General features: G+C 34.1%; 2 protein-coding genes across 2 annotated transcripts; both read left to right on the top strand.

Annotated features, from left to right (window-relative positions):
• Positions 1-11,476: 11,476 nt before the first annotated feature.
• LOC131613235 (F-box/kelch-repeat protein At3g06240-like) lies at positions 11,477-12,367 on the top strand. Its single transcript, XM_058884922.1, has one exon. The coding sequence runs from the start codon at positions 11,477-11,479 to the stop codon at positions 12,365-12,367; it is 891 nt and encodes a 296-aa protein (XP_058740905.1).
• Positions 12,368-22,250: 9,883 nt separating this feature from the next.
• LOC131613236 (putative F-box protein At3g16210) lies at positions 22,251-23,480 on the top strand. The gene has a single exon (XM_058884923.1). It carries the CDS (start codon positions 22,251-22,253, stop codon positions 23,478-23,480), a length of 1,230 nt encoding a protein of 409 aa, XP_058740906.1.
• The last annotated feature ends 474 nt before the right edge of the window (positions 23,481-23,954 follow it).

Consider the following 23,954-nt stretch of genomic DNA (forward strand, 5'->3'; position numbering starts at 1 on the left):
AGAATTCACCATAGCCTAAATGAATCGGTTTTTTCATTCATTTTCTTCCACACAAAACATGAACCTTCTCCAAAACCTCAACCATTTTCAATATTTTTTTCGTCTTCAAACCAAATTTCAAGTGGTTCATCATAGCAAAGAGATCATAGAAAGCTACAATTTGAGGTAAAGTTTCCTCATTTCATCTCTCATTTTATTGCATTGGTGTTGATTTGTGAAAGAAGAAACTGCGTCCCTTCGGATATGCACTTTCAAAATCCACCAAATTTATTTCGGAAGTGCATATCTGAAATAAGGTTTGTTACAAAATTCAAAAAACAGTTTTGACAGAATGTATGTTTTATGCACATGTTAGGTATGGTGAGTCCCGATAACATTGGCAGAGATGCGATAGAAGTTCTGGAGGAGGTCAACGAAGATGCTAAGCCAAAAGAGGTGAACTACAATGTTAAAACAATTTTCGTAGCGGTAGATGTTCGACCACGGTTTACAACTGAAATGACTTTCACTTCTCGTCAACATTTGCTTGAGTGAATCCGAATTAAAGCTAGTAAACTTGGATTTGGCATTGTGATAGTAATGTCTGACAATGATAATAGTAGAAGAAAAGCATTTGTTGTGATGAAATGCGAGAGGGGTGGGAAATATGTTCCAACAAATCGGAAGTTAAAACATGATGACACGGGATCGAGAAAGTGCGTGTGTCCGTTTAAGTTGCGCGTATCTTGTAGGGTTGATGGTCTGTGGCATTTTAGCGTCATTTGCGAATAGCTTGACCTCAAGAATGACGATGATTTAAAGGTTATGTGGACAACTTTTCAACAATATTATTTGAAGGTTTGATCGAGTTGGATGCCAAACTTTAAAAATCGGGAGAAGATGTGATCAAAATGTTGAGTCGTCCTTAACTACCCGTTTATAACAATATGTAAATTTAAATTTCTGTTGAGCTATCTATGTAATTTCGATTATTTATGATAAACCTATGCTTTGTTGTTATGAATTTTATCCCAGACAAATTTTCAGATATGTACATCCGAATTCACCTTTTTCTAAAAATAGGTGCTTTCGGATATGCATCTCTGAAGTCACCCTTTTAAAAAAAAGGTGTCTTCAGATATACATATCCGAAATATATGGGTATTTTGGGGTTTTCACTGCGGGTCTGTGAGGATGTATATGGGTGCCATGGGAATTTCCCTTTTTATAGTATATTTAGGGTTTATTGATTTGTGCCTTGGGCTCTGATTTTAACTACTTTACTTAGCACACCCTTTATTCCCATTACATCCTTATTTTGTTTTTAATTATTTTTATTTTTTTAATTGCTATTTAATAATTTTATGGAATTAGGGTTAGGTGTTTTGATAATGTTGGGTTTGGGGTTAGACTTATTGTGTAACACACACCTCATTTCATGCTTTCACCTTCAATATGTTTGTTTTTATTTTTGCATAGCGGACTTTAAGCCTATTTAGGTTTTTATTTGGGAAAGTGCTCATTTTGGTCCCTTAACTATATCTTTGGGTTCAGATTGATCCCTTAATTTTTTTTGTGTCACCTTGGTCCCTTAACTTTCAAAATATTTCATTTTAGCCCTTTTTGTCTAATTAGCGATTAGAAAAACTTTGAAATTGGTCGCTAATCCGTCTCTAATTAGACAAAAAGAACTAAATTGAAACATTTTAGAAGTTACGGGACCAAGGAGACACGAAAAAATATTAAGGGGCCATAATGAACCTAAGGGTATAGTTAAGGGACCAAAATGAATATTTTGCCTTCAATGAATTCCATGTTAATTGTAACACCCCGTTAATTCTTGTTATTAATTTAATTATTTTTCTTTAATTAAATTATAAGAATTAATAATTTGTGGGAATTAATTGGAAAAATGATAAAATATGGTGTTGGGCTGAGTGTGATAGTTAGTAGAAGGGGGGGGGGTGTTAACTAAGCAAGCCCATTAAGAATATTTTATTTTATTTTTCATAAAATAAAGGAATTGGGGAAAGAGAAGTAGAAGCAGTAGAAGCAGATTTTGGAACTGAAGAACACGTGAAAGTGAGAAGAGCCTAAAGGGAAGGAGAATTTCGAAGATTCGACTCTGAGGTAAGGGGGGATTCTTCGGGTTAGTGATCCTTATGCGATTGTAGGCGGTAAGATTGATTAGGATTGTCGTGTAATTCAATCGTACGTGTCAGGTTGGGAATTTTGTTAGGTTTTGATAAACTAGTATGAATTGACATGATTCTGTTGATACTTGTGATATATGATGTTAATTCATGTCAATAACTTGTTTGAAATGTGTAATTGTGTGAAAATCAATGATAATTGTGTGTATGTTCGTATGTACCTGAAATTGGGGAAATGGGATAGGGTAAATGCTGTCAAAATGATGAGTTTTGCTGTGCAGGTACGTAGGAACCGGTTCGCATGTGGGACGGACCGGTTCCCCCTTGTAAAAACAGAGCGTGTGGATTCTGGGTAGCTGGGAACCGGTTCCCATGTAGGGACAACCCGGTTCCCCATAGTAAAAACCAGAGACGTGATTTTTGAAGCTGCCAGGAACCGGTTCCCACGTAGGGACAACCCGGGTTCTGCAGCATTTTTCTGAAAATGTTTTGTCTTTAAAATCCCATAACTTATGATCCGAGTATCCGATTTATGTGCCGTTTTGAGCATTGTGAAGCTGAGATAATGACCTATATGGTGAATCGGTGGTATGGACGTAAAGTCCAAGTTGTTTATTTGTGATTATGTTATTTATTGGGTGATGACTTTCGTGTATGCGGTTGATATGTTTGTATGAATGCTAAGAATATATACATGCTTATCGGTGATGATTTGGTGATGATAATGAAACGATGTGTTACATCGGATTGGTGATGTTGTAAGCATGTTATATGTTGCATTCATTGGCATACATTTTCGGTGATGGATCCCGGTGATGAAATGGATCAAATTGGTGGGCATAATTCCCATTGTGTGGAATTTGTGCTGGTTAAAACTGTATCTCGGTGATGAAAAGATCAGTTGGATGGGTTTATCCCATGGATGATACCACATGCATTAGTGTCAGTTCATTCATTGCATTATACTATTTTATAACTGAATAATTGTATGGTATGTGAGATGATGCTTATGTACTGATGCTTGCTTGTTGTGATAAATTCCACTTACGTGTATGTTTGAGTGGATGACAATTGCTATGATATTTTATTGCTTATGATTGTATAATGGTTATTAATTCGAATGAAACTCACCCTTACTTTGATGATTTCAGATTAAGGATGTAGCGGCGTCTTGATTGGGTGAAGATAGCTTGTAGGCTAGCCCGTAGTTCGTGTCGAGTCATGCTCTGATTGTAACACTGGGATCGATTAGTCTTAGCGTTACTTGGGATACTTTATCGCTATTTTAATTATGGATTTTGTATTGTTGAACTGTTTGGATATGTTCCTTGCATTGTTTAAAATAAGTTTCCGCTGTGATGAACACATGTTTTGAAGTTTGGTTTAATCTTAATAAAGCATGACAAACGACATTGGTATTTTGATTCATTTTAATAATTGTAGCATCCTTGATGTGTTATTACTCTGATTATATTATAATTTTCGCGGGGGTTTAGAAGCGTGTTACAATAGTGTGGTGAAAGTGCAGTGGTTGGACCAGAAATTGTTCAAGAGACGACGGAAAAGATTAAGATGATTCAGGAGAAGATGAAGGCTTCTCAAAGTCGTCAAAAGAGCTATCATGATAAGAGGCGGAGAACACTTGAATTTCAAGAGGGAGATCATGTGTTCCTGAGAGTAACTCCTACGACGGGTGTTGGTCGAGCACTAAAGTCAAGGAAGTTGACGCCGCATTTCATTGGTCCGTTTCAGATTACGGAAAGAGTAGGAGAGGTTGCTTATCGTATTGCTTTACTGACAACACTTGCAAACCTACATGACGTATTCCATGTATCACAATTGAGGAAATATATAGCGGATCCGTCTCATGTAATCCAGGCAGACGATGTGCAAGTGAGAGATAATATGACAGTTGAGGCGTTGCCTATGAGGATTGAAGATCGGAAGATAAAGCAACTACGTGGTAAAGAAATAACTTTAGTCCGAGTAGCTTGGGGAGGAGCTGCAGGTGGAAATATTACGTGGGAACTGGAGAGTCAGATGAAAGACTCTTATCCCGAACTCTTCGTTTGAGGTATGTTTTCGAGGACGAAAACTCTTTTAGTGGGGGAGAGTTGTAACACCCCGTTAATTCTTGTTATTAATTTAATTATTTTTCTTTAATTAAATTATAAGAATTAATAATTTGTGGGAATTAATTGGAAAAATGATAAAATATGGTGTTGGGCTGAGTGTGATAGTTAGTAGAAGGGGGGGGTGTTAACTAAGCAAGCCCATTAAGAATATTTTATTTTATTTTTCATAAAATAAAGGAATTGGGGAAAGAGAAGTAGAAGCAGTAGAAGCAGATTTTGGAACTGAAGAACACGTGAAAGTGAGAAGAGCCTAAAGGGAATGAGAACTTCGAAGATTCGACTCTGAGGTAAGGGGGGATTCTTCGGGTTAGTGATCCTTATGCGATTATAGGCGGTAAGATTGATTAGGATTGTCGTGTAATTCAATCGTACGTGTCGGGTTGGGAATTTTGTTAGGTTTTGATAATCTAGTATGAATTGACATGATTCTGTTGATACTTGTGATATATGATGTTAATTCATGTCAATAACTTGTTTGAAATGTGTAATTGTGTGAAAATCAATGATAATTGTGTGTATGTTTGTATGTACCTGAAATTGGGGAAATGGGATAGGGTAAATGCTGTCAAAATGATGAGTTTTGCTGTGCAGGTACGTAGGAACCGGTTCCCATGTGGGACGGACCGGTTCCCCCTTGTAAAAACAGAGCGTGTGGATTCTGGGTAGCTGGGAACCGGTTCCCATGTAGGGACAACCCGGTTCCCCATAGTAAAAACCAGAGACGTGATTTTTGAAGCTGCCAGGAACCGGTTCCCACGTAGGGACAACCCGGGTTCTGCAGCATTTTTCTGAAAATGTTTTGTCTTTAAAATCCCATAACTTATGATCCGAGTATCCGATTTATGTGTCGTTTTGAGCATTGTGAAGCTGAGATAATGACCTATATGGTGAATCGGTGGTATGGACGTAAAGTCCAAGTTGTTTATTTGTGATTATGTTATTTATTGGGTGATGACTTTCGTGTATGCGGTTGATATGTTTGTATGAATGCTAAGAATATATACATGCTTATCGGTGATGATTTGGTGATGATAATGAAACGATGTGTTACATCGGATTGGTGATGTTATAAGCATGTTATATGTTGCATTCATTGGCATACATTTTCGATGATGGATCCCGGTGATGAAATGGATCAAATTGGTGGGCATAATTCCCATTGTGTGGAATTTGTGCTGGTTAAAACTGTATCTCGGTGATGAAAAGATCAGTTGGATGGGTTTATCCCATGGATGGTACCACATGCATTAGTGTCAGTTCATTCATTGCATTATACTATTTTATAACTGAATAATTGTATGGTATGTGAGATGATGCTTATGTACTGATGCTTGCTTGTTGTGATAAATTCCACTTACCTGTATGTTTGAGTGGATGACAATTGCTATGATATTTTATTGCTTATGATTGTATAATGGTTATTAATTCGAATGAAACTCACCCTTACTTTGATGATTTCAGATTAAGGATGTAGCGGCGTCTTGATTGGGTGAAGATAGCTTGTAGGCTAGCCCGTAGTTCGTGTCGAGTCATGCTCTGATTGTAACACTGGGATCGATTAGTCTTAGCGTTACTTGGGATACTTTATCGCTATTTTAATTATGGATTTTGTATTGTTGAACTGTTTGGATATGTTCCTTGCATTGTTTAAAATAAGTTTCCGCTGTGATGAACACATGTTTTGAAGTTTGGTTTAATCTTAATAAAGCATGACAAACGACATTGGTATTTTGATTCATTTTAATAATTGTAGCATCCTTGATGTGTTATTACTCTGATTATATTATAATTTTCGCGGGGGTTTAGAAGGGTGTTACATTAATGGGGTCAAAATTAGCCTTTCACTGAGGTTCACCTTGTCGGTTTTTTTCTGGAGCTTGTGGGCAGTTAGTACACTGTTGTGGCTGATAAGTTGGATCCGTATGAACTACAGGAATTCTTGAAGAACTGTGTTGCTGTTGATAGTTACCTCTTCCCCTATATTTGTTTGGTATTACATGGGAGACTGCACTAGCATCATGTTCTTTCTTATTTTGAAAAGACGTACCATACTTCTTTGCACTATTAGATGAGCTATCACCTCTGACCAGACGACCTTCACGTATTGCCTCTTCCAACCCGATTCCCATTCCCACCACCTCAGTAAAATCAATTGGAGCACTTCAATCATTTTCTCTTAGTAGAACGAATCGAGAGTTTTTAGAAACACTTTCATCATTTCTTTCTCTTCCATAGGAGGAGTTACCTGGTCGGTCACTTCACGCCATTTCTGCGCATATTCTTTAAACGATTCCCTATCCTTCTGAACCATGGCCCTGAGGTGGTCACGATCGAGATCCATATCCGTATTATACTTAAATTTCTTAACAAATGCTTCACTAAGATCATTGAAAGTGCGAATATGAGTGTTATCAAGGCCCATATACCACTTTAATGCAGCTCTGGTTAAACAGTCCTGAAAGTAATAAATCATCAAACACCGATCATTAGTGTGAGTTGACATCTTCCTCACATATATCACTAGATGAGCCTCGGGACAAGAACAAGGCGAAGGTCGTGCACAAGTTCTTCAAACTGATCTTAAAACTCATCCATTCTATCATAGATATCAAGACTTTCACTCGGCACAACAATATGATATATGGGTTTTTCAGCTTAAGGAGCGGTGTGCGTAACAGGAGGCGTAATAACCATAATAGGAGAAACATGAGGAATTAGCTCTGCAGCTGTTTGGTAACCTTCAGGAGTGAAATTGTAAGACATGCCCCAAGGATAACTGTAACACCCTCCAAACCCCACGACAAATATATTGCATAATCAGAGTAAAATAGCACGCATATCAAAAGAGGGCGTCACATGTATTGAAAACTAAACAAAATATCACATGGTTATATTCTTAACACACATTTAAATTCATGTTTCATATGTACATCACAACAGAATAATTTAGAACATTTCAAAATGATACTAATCATATAGTCTCATGATATAAAGTCATGCATGAAAATATTAGGCACCAAGCCAAATATCACATAATCCCAAATACATCAAAATATAAATAGTGTATATCAAACATCTCTAAAAACAACATGAATCAAACGTACCTCAGTGTTACATAACCAGAGCATAACTCACTACCTAGTAATAACAGTAAACAAAAGGAATAGCTCCACGATTAAATCCTTGCAAGCAAGCACCTCTACTCCTCGGTACTTCAGTGATATCGTACAAAACATCATTTCAACAGAAGGGTGAGAATTCATATCATTATATAATATATAATCATAAGCAATGCATTACAACATACATCCATAGAATTCATCACACTTTAAGACATTCAAGTATTCAACACTTTTCACATGATTTGCATGTTCACATATACGACATAGCTCATATATTAAATATAGCAAAGTAATCAAATCACAATTATTACCAAAATGCCATTCACACAATTATCGCATAAACACACCAAAAACATATTCAACATTGACACATGTGACTCTAATACGACTCAATGCATAATGCATGTGGTACCAACTGTTATCGTTAGCGGTATTACCGCGTCCATCCCTCAGACACATAACCACCAAAAATCCCTTCCTCTAAGCTTTCAAACCAATCATCTAGGTTTGGGACAAGTCATTAGCTTCCACGAAACTAACAAACATCGCCTCTTTCCTAGTGAATGAATACATGTGCAAATATCAACAATTATATGCAATTAAAACCATCTCCAAATCTTAATTATACAAGCATATATTACACTATTCATCACATATGAATCACCTCACATTCGCACAAACAAACGCATATCATGTTATCAATCACATATGAAAACACTTTCATAGAACTCACAAAAGAATTGCCTCAAAAGTCATCGAAACATTTTCAGAAAATTTCAGAAAATTCACCACAATTCATGATAAATGAATAACATACATGATTTTGTCCAGTTTGAACAAATATAAAATTTTGTATTACAGACCGCACAAAGCGCACCCTACCGCGCTAAGCTCGCTCGCGAAAAACCAGAAAAATTCTGATTCTGACATATTCTATTTCACACGACTTTTCACCTAAAAATCCATCTAAACAACCAAAGTTCATGAAATAGAAGCATAATAACATGTATTCATCATATAATATCAATTTCTAACATAAAAAAACATTCATTGATCAATTTCATAGAATATCAACAAAACCTAGAATTTGAAATCCCCAAATCCTACATATGTTACTACCCATTACTCATACATCATATACCCTATAATAAGATGAAGATCCACTATTACCTTAGTTTAAATCTTCCTTAGGATTCCTCTTCTCCCTTTCTCTTCTTTTCCTATTTTCTTCACTTCTCTCTCTAACTTTGTATTTTCTTGTTTTATTTAAACCCTTACTACATAATTCTCTTGATAGGCTTACTAAAACTGACCCCCACCTTTTCTCTTCCTAACACACTATTAGGCCCAATTAATCATTTCACACCCAATAACCCAAAATATATAATTAATTACTATATTTCATAATAATTAATAAAAATAAATAATTAATAAAATAACTAATAAATAAGAATTGAGGTGTTAAAACTCTCCTCCACTTTAAAATATTTCCGTCCTTGAAAATTACCTCAAACAAACAACTCGGGATACGACTCCCTCATCTGACTCACGAGTTCCCAAGTCACATTCCCATTTGTCGGTCCTCCCTAAACTAATCTTACCAAGACAATCTCTTTTCCACGAAGTTGCTTCAACTCCCGATCTTCTATCCTCATAGGTAATATCTCCACATTAAGGTTATTCCTCAATGTACCTCCTCATCTTTGTTTTTCCTTTACATGTGTGTGGTGATTATCTTTATATCTATTGCCTTAATGGGATTGTCCCAAATGAAAGGAGATGAAAAAATGGGATAATGAGAGTTAGGTACAAGGCCATGGTTTAAATTGGTATTTTAGCGAGAGTTTTTACTGCATAATTCACGGTTTGTGATGTTACAATACCCTTGGTGTTAACTTGAGTATCGAAAGAATTGACTTTTAGTAGATTCAAATTTAGGATCACATATGAGTATTGGTGTTAGTATTTTTCATAGGCTATTTTCATATGTGTTTCTTCATTTACATTGCTATCATGCAAGCTAAGTTGATTAAGGAAAAGCAACGATTCATGTTTGGGGGAGTTTTATCACAATCATTTTTATTGTATTAATTGACTCGATTTTAGTAAGTTTTTGTGTTGTTTTATGTTCCTTTTCTTCCAATAAGCTGGATTTTTACTTTGCATTGCAAGCACAAAATAATCAAAACCGTGTATGGAAAGAAATAAAATTACAAAATACATGTTGTGACATACATCATGGCACCATTCATGCTCCAGAAGGATTTTGTCATCGTGGATCCTAGAGGAAAGGCAGAAGAGCATCTATGAAGACCTTGGCAGGCAGGTCGTTAGCCATGCTGATGTCCGTCATAGATCCAAGATTCAGAGTTCCATCTCCATCACGTCGTGACAGGAAGGCCTTCAGCCATGAAAATGTTAGTCATGGATCCAAGATTCAGAGTTCTATCTCCACTGCATCATGAAAGGTAGGTCATCGATCATGCTAATGTTATTCATGGATCCATGATTCAGAGTTCTATCTCCAACACGTCATGATGGGCAGGCCGTCATGCACCGTGACGCCCACTCTAGATTTTTTTGTGTTTTCTGTTTCAGTAACCCCCACTTTCTCCATGTTTTGGCCACGATTTATGCCTTTTTTATGAGTGATCATTTCTCCACAAGTAGGATTTGAACCCATTGTAATGGCCATCCTACCATAAGATTTGTCATTTATTCATTCTAAGTAGAGCAGGGTATATGGGTCTATAAGGAAGGCCATGTTGATATCGGTGAAATCTATGCATATTCTCCAATTCCCTAAGGATGATCACCATTACAACCTTAGACACCCAAGTGGGTATTCTACCTCGTTGATGAATCTTACTTCTTTTAGCTTCTTTACTTATTTTTCAATTATTCTCTTTTTTTTTTCCATTTTTCTCATTTGAATGAATGTTTTGGCGTTGACATTGAGGGTGAGATGATGAAAAATAATGATAGGATATATCTTGCGCATGTCTAAGGGGAACTAGTCGTACAAATCCACATTCTTACTTAGCGAGCAGATGAGCTCTTCTACTTCGTCTTTAGTTTGGGAAGAACTCAACCTGGTGGTGGTCTGGAAACAATGAGGGTCAATCGATACTTAATTTAGGTCCTATATAGAATCTAGTACATCTTCTAGGTACTCTTCTCTAAGGTCAAGATCCACAAAATTCCCGTTGTTGGGGTTGAAACTCGGTGATGGATCGGCTATCATTTCCTCCATTGTCTTCTCTAAGGCTATCTTGGTAACATTTTGTGACTACTTCATGGTCTTCTTTTACCATGCATACACATTTGTTATCCAAAGGATATTAAGTCATGGTGGTATATATATATATATATATATATATATATATATATATATATATATATATATATATATATATATATATATATATGTGTGTGTGTGTGTGTGTGTGTGTGTGTGTGTGTGTGTGTGTGTGTGTGTGTGTGTGTGTGTGTGTGTAAACAAATTGCTTGAAACCCTTAATTTTTTTAAGATTTTGATTTATTAAGATTAGAAATATATTTTAAATCTACTTCTAAAATATTCTAACATATGTGTTAAAATAAAATATTAATTAACTTACCTTTAAAACTTTAATATTAATAAATTAAAGTATTCTTTTATTTTTAAAAATTCAATAAATGTCTTAAATTTTTCACTCGAGAAAGTAAAAATTGGCGTTGAGTAGGCTGTCTCAATCTTAATTTCATTATGGTGGTTACAATTGCAGACCAAACTCTACAGCTTGTGAGTATGAAGAAATCGGCGGGCGTAGGAAATACAAAGGTTAGCATTGACATACCTAATGATCTGGCCTTTTCTATTTTGTCAAAAATGTCGATTAAATCTTTGAAGCGTTTTGAATGTGTATGCAAACCATGGACACTTTTATTTAAAAACCCTATTTTCACGAGATTGTTTTATGACAATTTCTTATATAATAACGATTGTTATTATCATAATAGATCTCTTTTTCTGCATCATCTTATTGATATCAATTCCGAGACCAAATTTATGTTGTATTCTTATTCTGGTGAGAGGTATGAGAGTATGACCAAATTAAATTGGCCAAATCCATTTCAAGAAGAGGATCCTGATTTTGAAATTTTGGGATCTGGTATTATTAATGGAGTTCTTTGTCTAATTAGTTGCTCTCATCCAACTCTAAAATTTGTATTGTGGAACCCAACTACTCAAGAATTGAAGGTTATTCCTAACAGTCCTTTTGATTTCGTTGGAGATGAACTTGATATTACTGCACATGGTTTTGGCTATGATTGTGTTGGAGATGACTATAAGGTGATTCGAGAGATTTCACTTGATCTAGAATATCTAGAAAGTGACTATGACACTGAAATTGTGTCATTGGGAAAAATATCTCATAACCCTTTTTGGGAGATATATAGCCTACGAAGTAACTGTTGGAAGAAACTTCAATATGATATACGCCATGAATATTCAAGTAAAGGAGTGTGCTTGGATGGAGTGTGTCATTGGTGGTGTGAAAGCAACTATAATGATGATAAAGATAATGGAATATATCTATTGTCATTTTACCTAAACGATGAAGTATTCCTTATCACACCCATAGAAGACCATACTTTTGAATTAGGGACTACAACAAGAGAGTTATGTGTGTTAAATGGGTTCATTGCTTTAATCTCAACAAATAAACAAATGGAATCTCTTCACATATCGATTTTGGGTGAACTTGGTGTAAAAGAATCATGGACTAAACTATTTATTGTTTGCCCCATGCCTTACATTAAATATTCGACAGGAGTAGGAAAAAAGAGCGATATATTATTGGTAAAAGAAGACGGAAAACTCCTCCGTTTTAATTTAAGCACACAACAAATTGAGGAACTCAAATTTGCAGCAAGTCAATTTTTGGGTAGGACAATACTCTATAAAGAAAGTCTTCTTCCAATTTTGGAGTAGGACAATACTCAAAGTGGTCTCACAATTGTGCATCAAGAAAAAATTTGATATTGTAAGACTTTAGTAATTTCATTTTGATGTTTTTATTTCTTCTTATATTCTATAACTTCAGTTACATTTGAATTGTTAAGCAATATATAGAAGCACAAAATTATATTGAACTTTGAAATGTATAAAACATATATTCCTCACGTATTTGAGTCAAAGTACTTTTTAAGTGTGTTTATGTATAATGAATCATTTATTTGATTTGTTCCTTATTTATGAACACATTGATTTTTATATATTTTGGAGGAAATTATAGTTTTGAATGATTAGACTATCTCGTATGACATGTTATTTATTTAAATTTCTATATATTTATGATATGGATGATCACATGTTGATTTCAATGTCATTGTATATTGTGTGATGTTAATGTTGTTAAATTGTGTTTAAATGTAGGGTCATGCTAACATGTGCCCTTAGGGCACATGTTAAGGATACTATAATTAGAAAAAGTTAAAAATAATTAAATGCAATAAAGTCATATTTAAAGTTTCGATACATTGAATGCACAAATTCCAAGAAAAAATTTCTATAAATATTTCATTAACTTGTGCCATTATGACATATGTTAGCTTTTCCCTTAAATGTATGATGTATTTCATGTGATTGATTTGTTGTTTGGTGTTAAAATAGTTGCGTTGTGATTTGTATTAGTTATGTATGATCTTGCTGAACTAAGAAGTGATGTTGCTTGTAGAAATTTAGAGCCACCAAATGAAGTAATGATAAAATACGGAGATTTTTACTTGCCACCCCACACTTAAATCTAACATTCTTTTAATTGCAATTCCTTTATGATTTTTTATGTTTTCGACAAATGTTGTGTTTTTTGGAGTTTTGGCAAATTTCTGAGGTTTTATTGAATTTTTTTAGGGGATTTCATGAGTTTTGTCTGTTTTTTTTGGGAATCTATAATTTTTAACGGAATTTTGGGGAATTATTAATATGTACCAATTTTTCAAACAATCTATGGGATTTATCAAAATCTGGTAGTGATAACTTTGTTTTTTTGTTGGCCTACCTGATATGAACTATAGGATTTTTTTAATAAAAATCAATAAGTTTTTTCACCCACCAATTTTTAGAAAACAACGGTAAAAAAACATACTGAATTTTAAGAATATACCACCAAATTTTTCTATTAATATAAGATATTTCAATTGTACTACTAGATTTTTCGTGCACTTTTTTTTGTTAAACTTTAACAAATATATTTTGAATATTATATATATTTTTTTAAAATAGTTTTGCATTGCCAACTAATAGGAATTAATTATTCTGCCATGTCATATCAGTAACTTAAAATTTACAGTATAATGAAACGAGATACATAATAGTGATTGATTGACAGTGTAAAATAATTTTACAGTGTATATCCATTTTTCTCTACTACATTTTAAATATTTTAAATATATTTTATAACTTGGGGTGTCGGGTATAAACGTAGGGTGGCAACTAATTTTTTTTTTATAAATATAACACATGATTTGTACAAAATGAGTCCTCTGATGCAGTTTTTCTAGTGCCCTCCCTTTTGTGCCATATCTAGACATTAGAGTTTTAATCTAAACATTTACTCTTACCTATTTAAAATGCAGAATTTTTATTTTTTTTCCACCATTAGATCACATTAGAATAGCCAATATGAGAAAACAAATTAGAGAGGATCCAAATCCTTTGGTAAGGATGTAAAGGTTGTTTGATTAATAAATAAATAATTATAGGGTTAATAGTAATTCACCCTCTATAATGTTAACTAATTTTTTTTCTTTCTAATTTTAATAATTGGTCCATTTCTAAAAAAAATGACAAAAATATAGAATTTACATTTTGAATGAATCTCTCTCACACACATCAATATTATTCTCATTCTCTTCCACAATCTTCCTTCACTATACGACACTTCTTCCCACTCACTAACCAACCTCACACAATTTTCATGAACAACCTTCATCCTTATCCTAATCTCTCATTTTCCTCACCAAAAGATCCCACATATAGTGGATCTTGAAAATGCACAAAAGGACAAAGGGAATAACAAATTGGAAGGAGAGTCTACACTATAAAGGAGCAAAATTCAACAAAGCATGGAGAAAATAATCTCTTCACACGAAAAAGAGAGAAAAGCTTCACCAAAAAACACTCTTCTCACTGTATTTTAACCTGTATATATCATTCCTTTATAAACTAATAACCTCTACATAAACACAAAAATCAGCATCACATTAACTATTTGAGAAAGCATCACACGAATCATTCTCACTAATCTGATCTCTTTCCATTCCACCATGAACAACTTTCTTCAAAATATCCCATAAGACCTTTACCATCTTCTATAAAACGTCAACTATCCACAACATCAGAACATAAGATTTCATTAATTATAAAATATTATAATTATTTATTATTTTCAAAATATTTTACTCTAAAAGTAACTTTAATCAACTTTTTGAATTTGGTAGATAGTAATTCACCATAGCTTAAATGAATATGTTTTTTCCTTTTTAATATTTGTTTTTTTTATTATTTTAATTTTTGATGAAAACGGCCCATTTGTCTGGAATTAATTGGTTAACTGGCAAATCATGAAAAGTCATATTCCATTATCTGTATAAAAAAAAAAGAAAAAGAAACACAAAAAAACAAAACAAAAAAGAAAGAGCCAACCGTCAGAATGGCTCTAACTCTGACCACAACTTTGAATTAGTACTTTTCTCGCGTTTTTTTCTTGCTTTATTTTTTATTTGTGATGAAATCGTGATGAAGGTGTTTTTTTTCATTGCTTTTGTTTTTCTCTGTTTTCATGTTGAAAGAAAAGGGAAGAGATGAGAATGAGAGAGAAGATTAGTTTAAGGGGACAACTTCTCTACCCATCACAAAAAAAGTGAATAGTATACCTTCAACCAATTTAATATTTCATTTATTATAAAATTTTATAATTATTTTTTATTTTCAAAACATTTTACACTAAAAGGAAATTTAATCAACTTTTTGAATTGGGTAGATAATAATTCACCATAGCCTAAATGAATCAGTTTTTTCATTCATTTTCTTCCACACAAAACACGAACCTTCTCCAAAATCTCAACCATTTTCAATATTTTTTTTGTCTTCAAACCAAATTTCAAGTGGTTCATAATAGCAAAGAGATCATAGAAAGCTATAATTTGAGGTAAAGTTTCCTCAATTCATCTCTCATTTTATTGCATTGGTGTTGATTTGTGAAAGAAGAAATTGCGTCACTTCGGATATGCACTTTCAAAATCCACCAAATTTATTTCGGAAGTGCATATCTGAAATAAGGTTTGTTACAGAATTCAAAAAACAGTTTTGACAGAATGTATGTTTTATGCAGATGTTAGGTATGGTGCATCCCGATAACATTGGCAGAGATGGGATAGAAGTTCTGGAGGAGGTCAACGAAGATGCTAAGCCAAAAGAGGTGAATTACAATGTTAAAACGATTTTCGTAGCGGTAGATTTTCGACCAAAATTTACAAATGAAATGACTTTCACTTCTCATCAACATTTGCTTGAGTGAATCTTAATTAAAGCTAGTAAACTTGGATTTGGCATTGTGATAGTAATGTCCGACAATGATAATAGTAGAAGACAAGCATTTGTTGTGATGAAATGCGAGAGGGGTGGGAAATATGTTCCAACAAATCGGAAGTTAAAACATGATGACACGGGATCGAGAAAGTGTGTGTGTCTGTTTCAGTTGCGCGTATCTTGTAGGGTTGATGGTCTGTGGCATTTTAGCGTCATTTGCGGATAGCTTGACCTCAAGAATGACGATGATTTAAAGGTTATGTGGACAACTTTTCAACAATATTCTTCGAAGAGTCTGATCGAGTTGGATGTCAAACTTTAAAAATCGGGAGAAGATGTTATCAAAATGTTAAGCCGTCCTTAACTACCCGTTTATAAAAATATGTAAATTTAAATTTCAGTTGAACTATCTATGTAATTTCGATTATTTATGATAAACCTATGCTTTGTTGTTATGAATTTTGTCCCAAACAAATTTTCAGATATGCACATCCGAATACTCCTTTTTCTAAAAATAGGTGCTTTCGGATATGCATCTCCAAAGTCACCCTTTTAAAAAAAAGGTGTCTTCAGATATACATATCCGAAATATATGGATATTTTGGGGTTTTCACTGCGGGTCTGTGAGGAAGTATATGGGTGCAATGGGAATTTCCCTCTTTTATAGTATATTTAGGGTTTATTGATTTGTGCCTTGGGCTCTGATTTTAACTACTTTACTTAGCACACCCTTTAATCCCATTACATCCCTATTTTGTTTTTAATTATTTTGATTTTTTTAATTGCTATTTAATAATTTTATGGAATTAGGGTTAGGTGTTTTGATAATGTTGGGCTTGGGGTTAGACTTATTGTGTAACACACACCTCATTTCATGCTTTCACCTTCAATATGTTTGTTTTTATTTTTGCATAGCGGACTTTAAGCCTATTTAGGTTTTTATTTGGGAAAGTGCTCATTTTGGTCCCTTAACTATATCTTTGGGTTCATATTGATCCCTTAATATTTTTTTTGTTTCACCTTGGTCCCTTAACTTTCAAAATGTTTCATTTTAGCCCTTTTTGTCTAATTAGCGATTAGAAAAACTTTGAAATTGGTCGCTAATCCGTCTCTAATTAGACAAAAAGGACTAAAATGAAACATTTTAGAAGTTACGGGACCAAGGAGACACGAAAAAAGATTAAGGGACCAATATGAACCTAGGGGTATAGTTAAGGGACCAAAATGAATATTTTGCCTTCAATGTATGCCATGGTAATGGGGTCAAAATTAGCCTTTCACTGAGGTTCACCTTGTCGGTTTTTTTCTGGAGCTTGTTGGCAGTTAGTACACTGTTGTGGTTGATAAGTTGGAGCCATATGAACTACAGGAATTACTGAAGAACTGTGTTGCTGTTGATAGTTACCTCTTCCCCTAGATTTGTTTGGTCTTCCATGGGAGACTGCACTAGCATCATGTTCTTTCTTATTTTTAAAAGACGTACCATACTTCTTTGCACTATTAGATGAGTTATCACCTCTGACCAGACGACCTTCACGCATTGCCTTTTCCAACCCGATTCCCATTCCCACCACCTCAGTAAAATCAGTTGGAGCACTTCAATCATTTTCTCTTAGTAGAAAGAACAGAGAGTTTTTAGAAACATTTTCATCATTTCTTTCTCTTCCATAGGAGGAGTTACCTGGCCGGTCACTTCACGCCATTTCTGCGCATATTCTTTAAATGATTCCCTATCCTTATGAACCATGGCCCTGAGGTGGTCACGATCGAGATCCATATCCGTATTATACTTATATTTCTTAACAAAGGCTTCACTAAGATCATTGAAAGTGCGAATATGAGTGCTATCAAGGCCCATATACCACTTTAATGCAGCTCTGGTTAAACATTCCTGAAAGTAATGAATCATCAAACACCGATCATCAGTGTGAGTTGACATCTTCCTCACATATATCACCAGATGAGCCTCGGGACTAGAACAAGGCGAAGGTCGTACACAAGTTCTTCAAACTGATCTTGAAAATCATCCATTCTATCATAGATACCAAGACTTTCACTCGGCGCAACAATATGATATATGGGTTTTTCAGCTTAAGGAGCGGTGTGCGTAACAGGAGGCGCAATAACCATAATAGGAGAAACATGAGGAATTAGATCTGCAGCTGTTTTGTAACCTTCAGGAGTGAAATTGTAAGACATGCCCCAAGGATAACTGTAACACCCTCTAAACCTCACGACAACTATATTGCATAATCAGAGTAAAATAGCATGCATATCAAAAGAGGGCGCCACATGTATTGAAAACTAAACAAAACATCAACACAAATGCACCTAGTTATATTCTTAACACACATTTAAATTCATGTTTCATATGCACATCACAACAGAATAATCTAGAACATTTCAAAACTATACTAATCATATAGTCTCATGATATAAAGTCATGCATACAAATATTAGGCACCAAGCCAAATATCACATAATCCCAAATACATCAAAATATAAATAGTGTATATCAAACATCTCTAAAAACAACATGAATCAAACGTTCCTCAGTGTTACATAACCAGAGCATAACTCACTACCTAGTAATAATAATAAACAAAAGGAATAGCTCCACGATTAAATCCTTGCAAGCAAGCACCTCTACTCCTCGGTACTTGAGTGATATTGTACAAAACATCATTTCAACCGAAGGGTGAGAATTCATATCATTATATAATATATAATCATAAGCAATGCATTACAACATACATCCATAGAATTCATCACACTTTAAGACATTCAAGTATTCAACACTTTTCACATGATTTGCATGTTCACATATACGACATAGCTCATATATTAAATATAGCAAAGTAATCAAATCACAATTATTACCAAAGTGCCATTCACACAATTATCGCATAAACACACCAAAAATATATTCATCATTGACACATGTGACTCTAATACGACTCAATGCATAATGCATGTGGTACCAATTGTTATCGTTAGCGGTATTACCGCGTCCATCCCTTAGACACATAACCACCAAAAATCCCTTCCTCTAAGCTTTCAAACCAATCATATAGGTGTGGGACAAGTCATTAGCTTCCACAAAACTAACGAACATCTCCTCTTTCCCACTGAATGAATGCATGTGCAAATATCAACAATTATATGCAATTAAAACCATCTCCAAATCTTAATTATACAAGCATATATTACACTATTCCGCACATATGAATCACCTCACATTCGCACAAACAAACGCATATCATGTTATCAATCACATATGAAAACACTTTCATAGCACTCACAAAAGAATTGCCTCAAAAGTTATCCAAACATTTTCAGAAAATTTCAGAAAATTCACCACAATTCATGATAAATGAATAGCATACATGATTTTGTCCAGTTTGTACAAATATAAAATTTTGTATTGCAGACCGCACAGAGCGCACCCTACTGCGCTAAACTCGCTCGTGAAAAACCAGAAAAATTCTGATTCTGACATATTCTATTTCACACGACTTTTCACCCAAAAATCCATCTAAACAACCAAAGTTCATGAAATAGAAGCATAATAACATGTATTCATCATATAATATCAATTTGTAACATAAAAAACATTCAATCATCAATTTCATAGAATATCAACAAAACTTAGAATTTGAAATCCACAAATCCTACATATGTTACTACCCGTTACTCATACATCATATACCCTATAATAAGATGAATATCCACTCTTACCTTAGGTTAATTCTTCCTTAGGATTCCTCTTATCCCTTTCTCTTCTTTTCCTCTTTTCTTCACTTCTCTCTCTAACTTTGTATTTTCTTGTTTTATTTAAACCCTTACTACATAATTCTCTTAATAGGCTTACTAAAACTGACCCCCACCTTTTCTCTTCCTAACACACTATTAGGCCCAATTAATCATTTCACACTCAATAACCCAAAACATATAATTAATTAATTACTATATTTCATAATAATTAATAAAAACAAATAATTAATAAAATAACTAATAAATAAGAATTGAGGTGTTACAACTCTCCCCCACTTAAAATATTTCCGTCCTTGAAAATTACCTCAAACAAACAACTCGAGATACGACTCCCTCATCTCACTCTCGAGTTCCCAAGTCACATTCCCACCTGTCGGTCCTCCCTAAACTAATCTTACCAAGACAACCTCTTTTCCACGAAGTTGCTTCAACTCCCGATCTTCTATCCTCATAGGTAATATCTCCACAGTTAGGTTATTCCTCAATGTACCTCCTCATCTTTATTTTTTCTTTACATGTGTGTGGTGATTATCTTTATATCTATTCCCTTAATGGGATTGTCCCAAATGAAAGGAGATGAAAAAAACGGGATAATGAGAGTTAGGTACAAGGCCATGGTTTAAATTGGTATTTAGGCGGGAGTCTTTACTGCATAATTCACGGTTTGTGATGTTACAATACCCTTGGTGTTAACTTGAGTATCGAAAGAATTGACTTTTATCCGATTCAAATTTAGGATCACATATGAGTATTGGTGTTAGTATTTTTCGTAGGCTATTTTCATATGTGTTTCTTCATTTACATTGCTATCATGCAGGCTAAGTTGATTAAGGAAAAGCAACGATTCAAGTTTGGGGGAGTTTTATCACAATCATTTTTATTGTATTAATTGACTCGATTTTAGTAAGTTTTTGTGTTGTTTTATGTTCCTTTTCTTCCAATAAGCTGGATTTTTACTTTGCATTGCAAGCACAAAACAACCGAAACCGTGTATGGAAAGAAATAAAATTACAAAATACATGTTGTGACATACATCATGACACCATTCATGCTCCAAAAGGATTTTGTCATCGTGGATCCTAGAGGAAAGGCAGAAGAGCATATATGAAGACCTTGGCGGGTAGGTCGTTAGCCATGGTGATGTCCGTCATGGATCCAAGATTCAAAGTTCCATCTCTAGCACGTCGTGACAGGAAGGCCTTCAGCCATGAAAATGTTAGTCATGGATCCAGGATTCAGAGTTCTATCTCCACTGCATCATGAAAGGTAGGTCATCGGTCATGCTAATGTTATTCATGGATCCATGATTCAGAGTTCTATCTCCAACACGTCATGATGGGCAGGCCGTCATGCACCATGACGCCCACTCTAGATTTTTTTCTGCTTTTTGTTTCAGTAACCCCCACTTTCTCTATGTTTTGGCCACGATTTATGCCTTATTTATGAGTGTTCATTTCTTCACAAGTAGGATTTGAACCAATTGTAATGGCCATCCTACCATAAGATTTGTCAATTATTCATTCTAAGTAGAGCAGGGGATATGGGTCTATAAGGAAGGCCATGTTGATATCGGTGAAATTTATGCACATTCTCCAATTCCCTGAGGATGATCACCATTACAACCTAAGACACCCAAGTGGGTATTCTACCTCGTTGATGAATCTTACTTCTTTTAGCTTCTTTACTTATTTTTCGATTATTATTCTCTTTTTTGTCCATTTTTCTCATTTGAATGAATGTTTTGGCGTTGACATTGAGGGTGAGATGATGAAAAATAATGATAGGATATATCTTGCGCATGTCTAAGGGGAACTAGTCGAACAAATCCACATTCTTACTTAGCAAGCAGATGAGCTCTTCTACTTCGTCTTTAGTTTGGGAAGAACTCAACCTGGTGGTGGTCTGGAAACAATGAGGGTCAATCGATACTTAATTTAGGTCCTATATAGAATCTAGTACATCTTCTAGGTACTCTTCTCTAAGGTCAAGATCCACAAAATTTCCGTTGTTGGGGTTGAAACTCGGTGATGGATCGGCTATCATTTCCTCCATTGTCTTCTCTAAGGCTATCTTGGTAACATTTTGTGACTACTTCATGGTCTTCTTTTACCATGCATACACATTCGTTATCCAAAGGATATTAAGTCTGGTGGTATATATATATATATATATATGTGTGTGTGTGTGTGTGTGTGTGTGTGTGTGTGTGTGTGTGTGTGTGTGTGTGTGTGTGTGTGTGTGTGTGTGTGTGTGTGTAAACAAATTGCTTGAAACCCTTAATTTTTTTTAAGATTTTAATTTATTTAGATTAGAAATATATTTTAAATCTACTTCTAAAATATTCTAACATAGGTGTTAAAATAAAATATTAATTAACTTACCTTTAAAACTTTAATATTAATAAATTAAAGTATTCTTTTCTTTTTAAAAATTCAATAAATGTCTTAAATTTTTCACTCGAGAAAGTAAAAATTGGCGTTGAGTAGGTTGTCTCAATCTTAATTTCATTATGGTAGTTACAATTGCAGACCAAACTCTACAACTTGTGAGTATGAAGAAATCGGCGAGCATTGGAAATACAAAGGTTAGCATTGACATACCTAATGATCTGGCCTTTTCTATTTTGTCAAAAATGTCGATTAAATCTTTGAAGCGTTTTGAATGTGTATGCAAACCATGGACCCTTTTGCTTAAAAACCCTATTTTCACGAGATTGTTTTATGACAATTTCTTATATAATAACGATTGTTATTATCATAATAGATCTCTTTTTCTGCATCATCTTATTGATATCAATTCCGAGACCAAATTTATGTTGTATTCTTATTCTGGTGAGAGGTATGAGAGTATGACCAAATTAAATTGGCCAAATCCATTTCAAGAAGCGGATCCTGATTTTGATATTTTGGGATCTGGTATTATTAATGGAGTTCTTTGTCTAATTAGTTGCTCTCATCCAACTCTAAAATTTGTATTGTGGAACCCAACTACTCAAGAATTGAAGGTTATTCCTAACAGTCCTTTTGATTTCGTTGGAGATGAACTTGATATTACTGCACATGGTTTTGGCTATGATTGTGTTGGAGATGACTATAAGGTAATTCGAGAGATTTCACTTGATCTAGAATATCTAGAAAGTGACTATGACACTGAAATTGTGTCATTGGGAAAAATATCTCATAACCCTTTTTGGGAGATATATAGCCTACGAAGTAACTCTTGGAAGAAACTTCAATATGATATATGCCATGAATATTCAAGTAAAGGAGTGTGCTTGGATGGAGTGTGTCATTGGTGGTGTGAAAGCAACTATAATGATGATAAAGATAATGGAATATATCTATTGTCATTTTACCTAAACGATGAAGTATTCCTTATCACACCCATAGAAGACCATACTTTTGAATTAGGGACTACAACAAGAGAGTTATGTGTGTTAAATGGGTTCATTGCTTTAATCTCAACAAATAAACAAATGGAATCTCTTCACATATCGATTTTGGGTGAACTTGGTGTAAAAGAATCATGGACTAAACTATTTATTGTTTGCCCCATGCCTTACATTAAATATTCGACAGGAGTTGGAAAAAAGGGTGATATATTATTGGTAAAAGAAGACGGAAAACTCCTCCGTTTTAATTTAAGCACACAACAAATTGAGGAACTCAAATTTGCAGGAAGTCAATTTTTGGGTAGGACAATACTCTATAAAGAAAGTCTTCTTCCAATTTTGGAGTAGGACAATACTCTATAAAGAAAGTCTTCTTCCAATTTTGGAGTAGGACAATACTCAAAGTGGTCTCACAATTGTGCATCAAGAAAAAATTTGATATGGTAAGACTTTAGTAATTTCATTTTGATGTTTTTATTTCTTCTTATATTCTATAACTTCAGTTACATTTGAATTGTTAAGCAATAAATAGAAGCACATCGATTTTATGTTATTTATGTTATTTATGAACACATCGATTTTTATATATTTTGAAGGAAGTTATGTTGATTTTTATATATTTTGAAGGAAGATATAGTTTTGTATGATTAGACTATCTCGTATGACATGTCATTTATTTAAATTTTTATATATTTATGATATGGATGATCACATGTTGATTTTAGTGTCATTGTATATTGTGTGATGTTAATTTTGTTAAATTGTGTTTAAATGTATGTATTTCATGTGATTGATTTGTTGTTTGGTGTTAAAATTGTTGCT

Source organism: Vicia villosa, linkage group LG6 (genome assembly GCF_029867415.1).
Source record: "Vicia villosa cultivar HV-30 ecotype Madison, WI linkage group LG6, Vvil1.0, whole genome shotgun sequence".
Taxonomy (NCBI): Eukaryota; Viridiplantae; Streptophyta; class Magnoliopsida; order Fabales; family Fabaceae; genus Vicia; species Vicia villosa.

What these genes read in the sequence shown, in the direction of transcription:
- LOC131613235 (XM_058884922.1), top strand. Translation starts at nt 11,477, where the DNA reads ATGACCAAATTAAATTGGCCAAATCCATTTCAAGAAGAGGATCCTGAT.
- LOC131613236 (XM_058884923.1), top strand. Translation starts at nt 22,251, where the DNA reads ATGGTAGTTACAATTGCAGACCAAACTCTACAACTTGTGAGTATGAAG.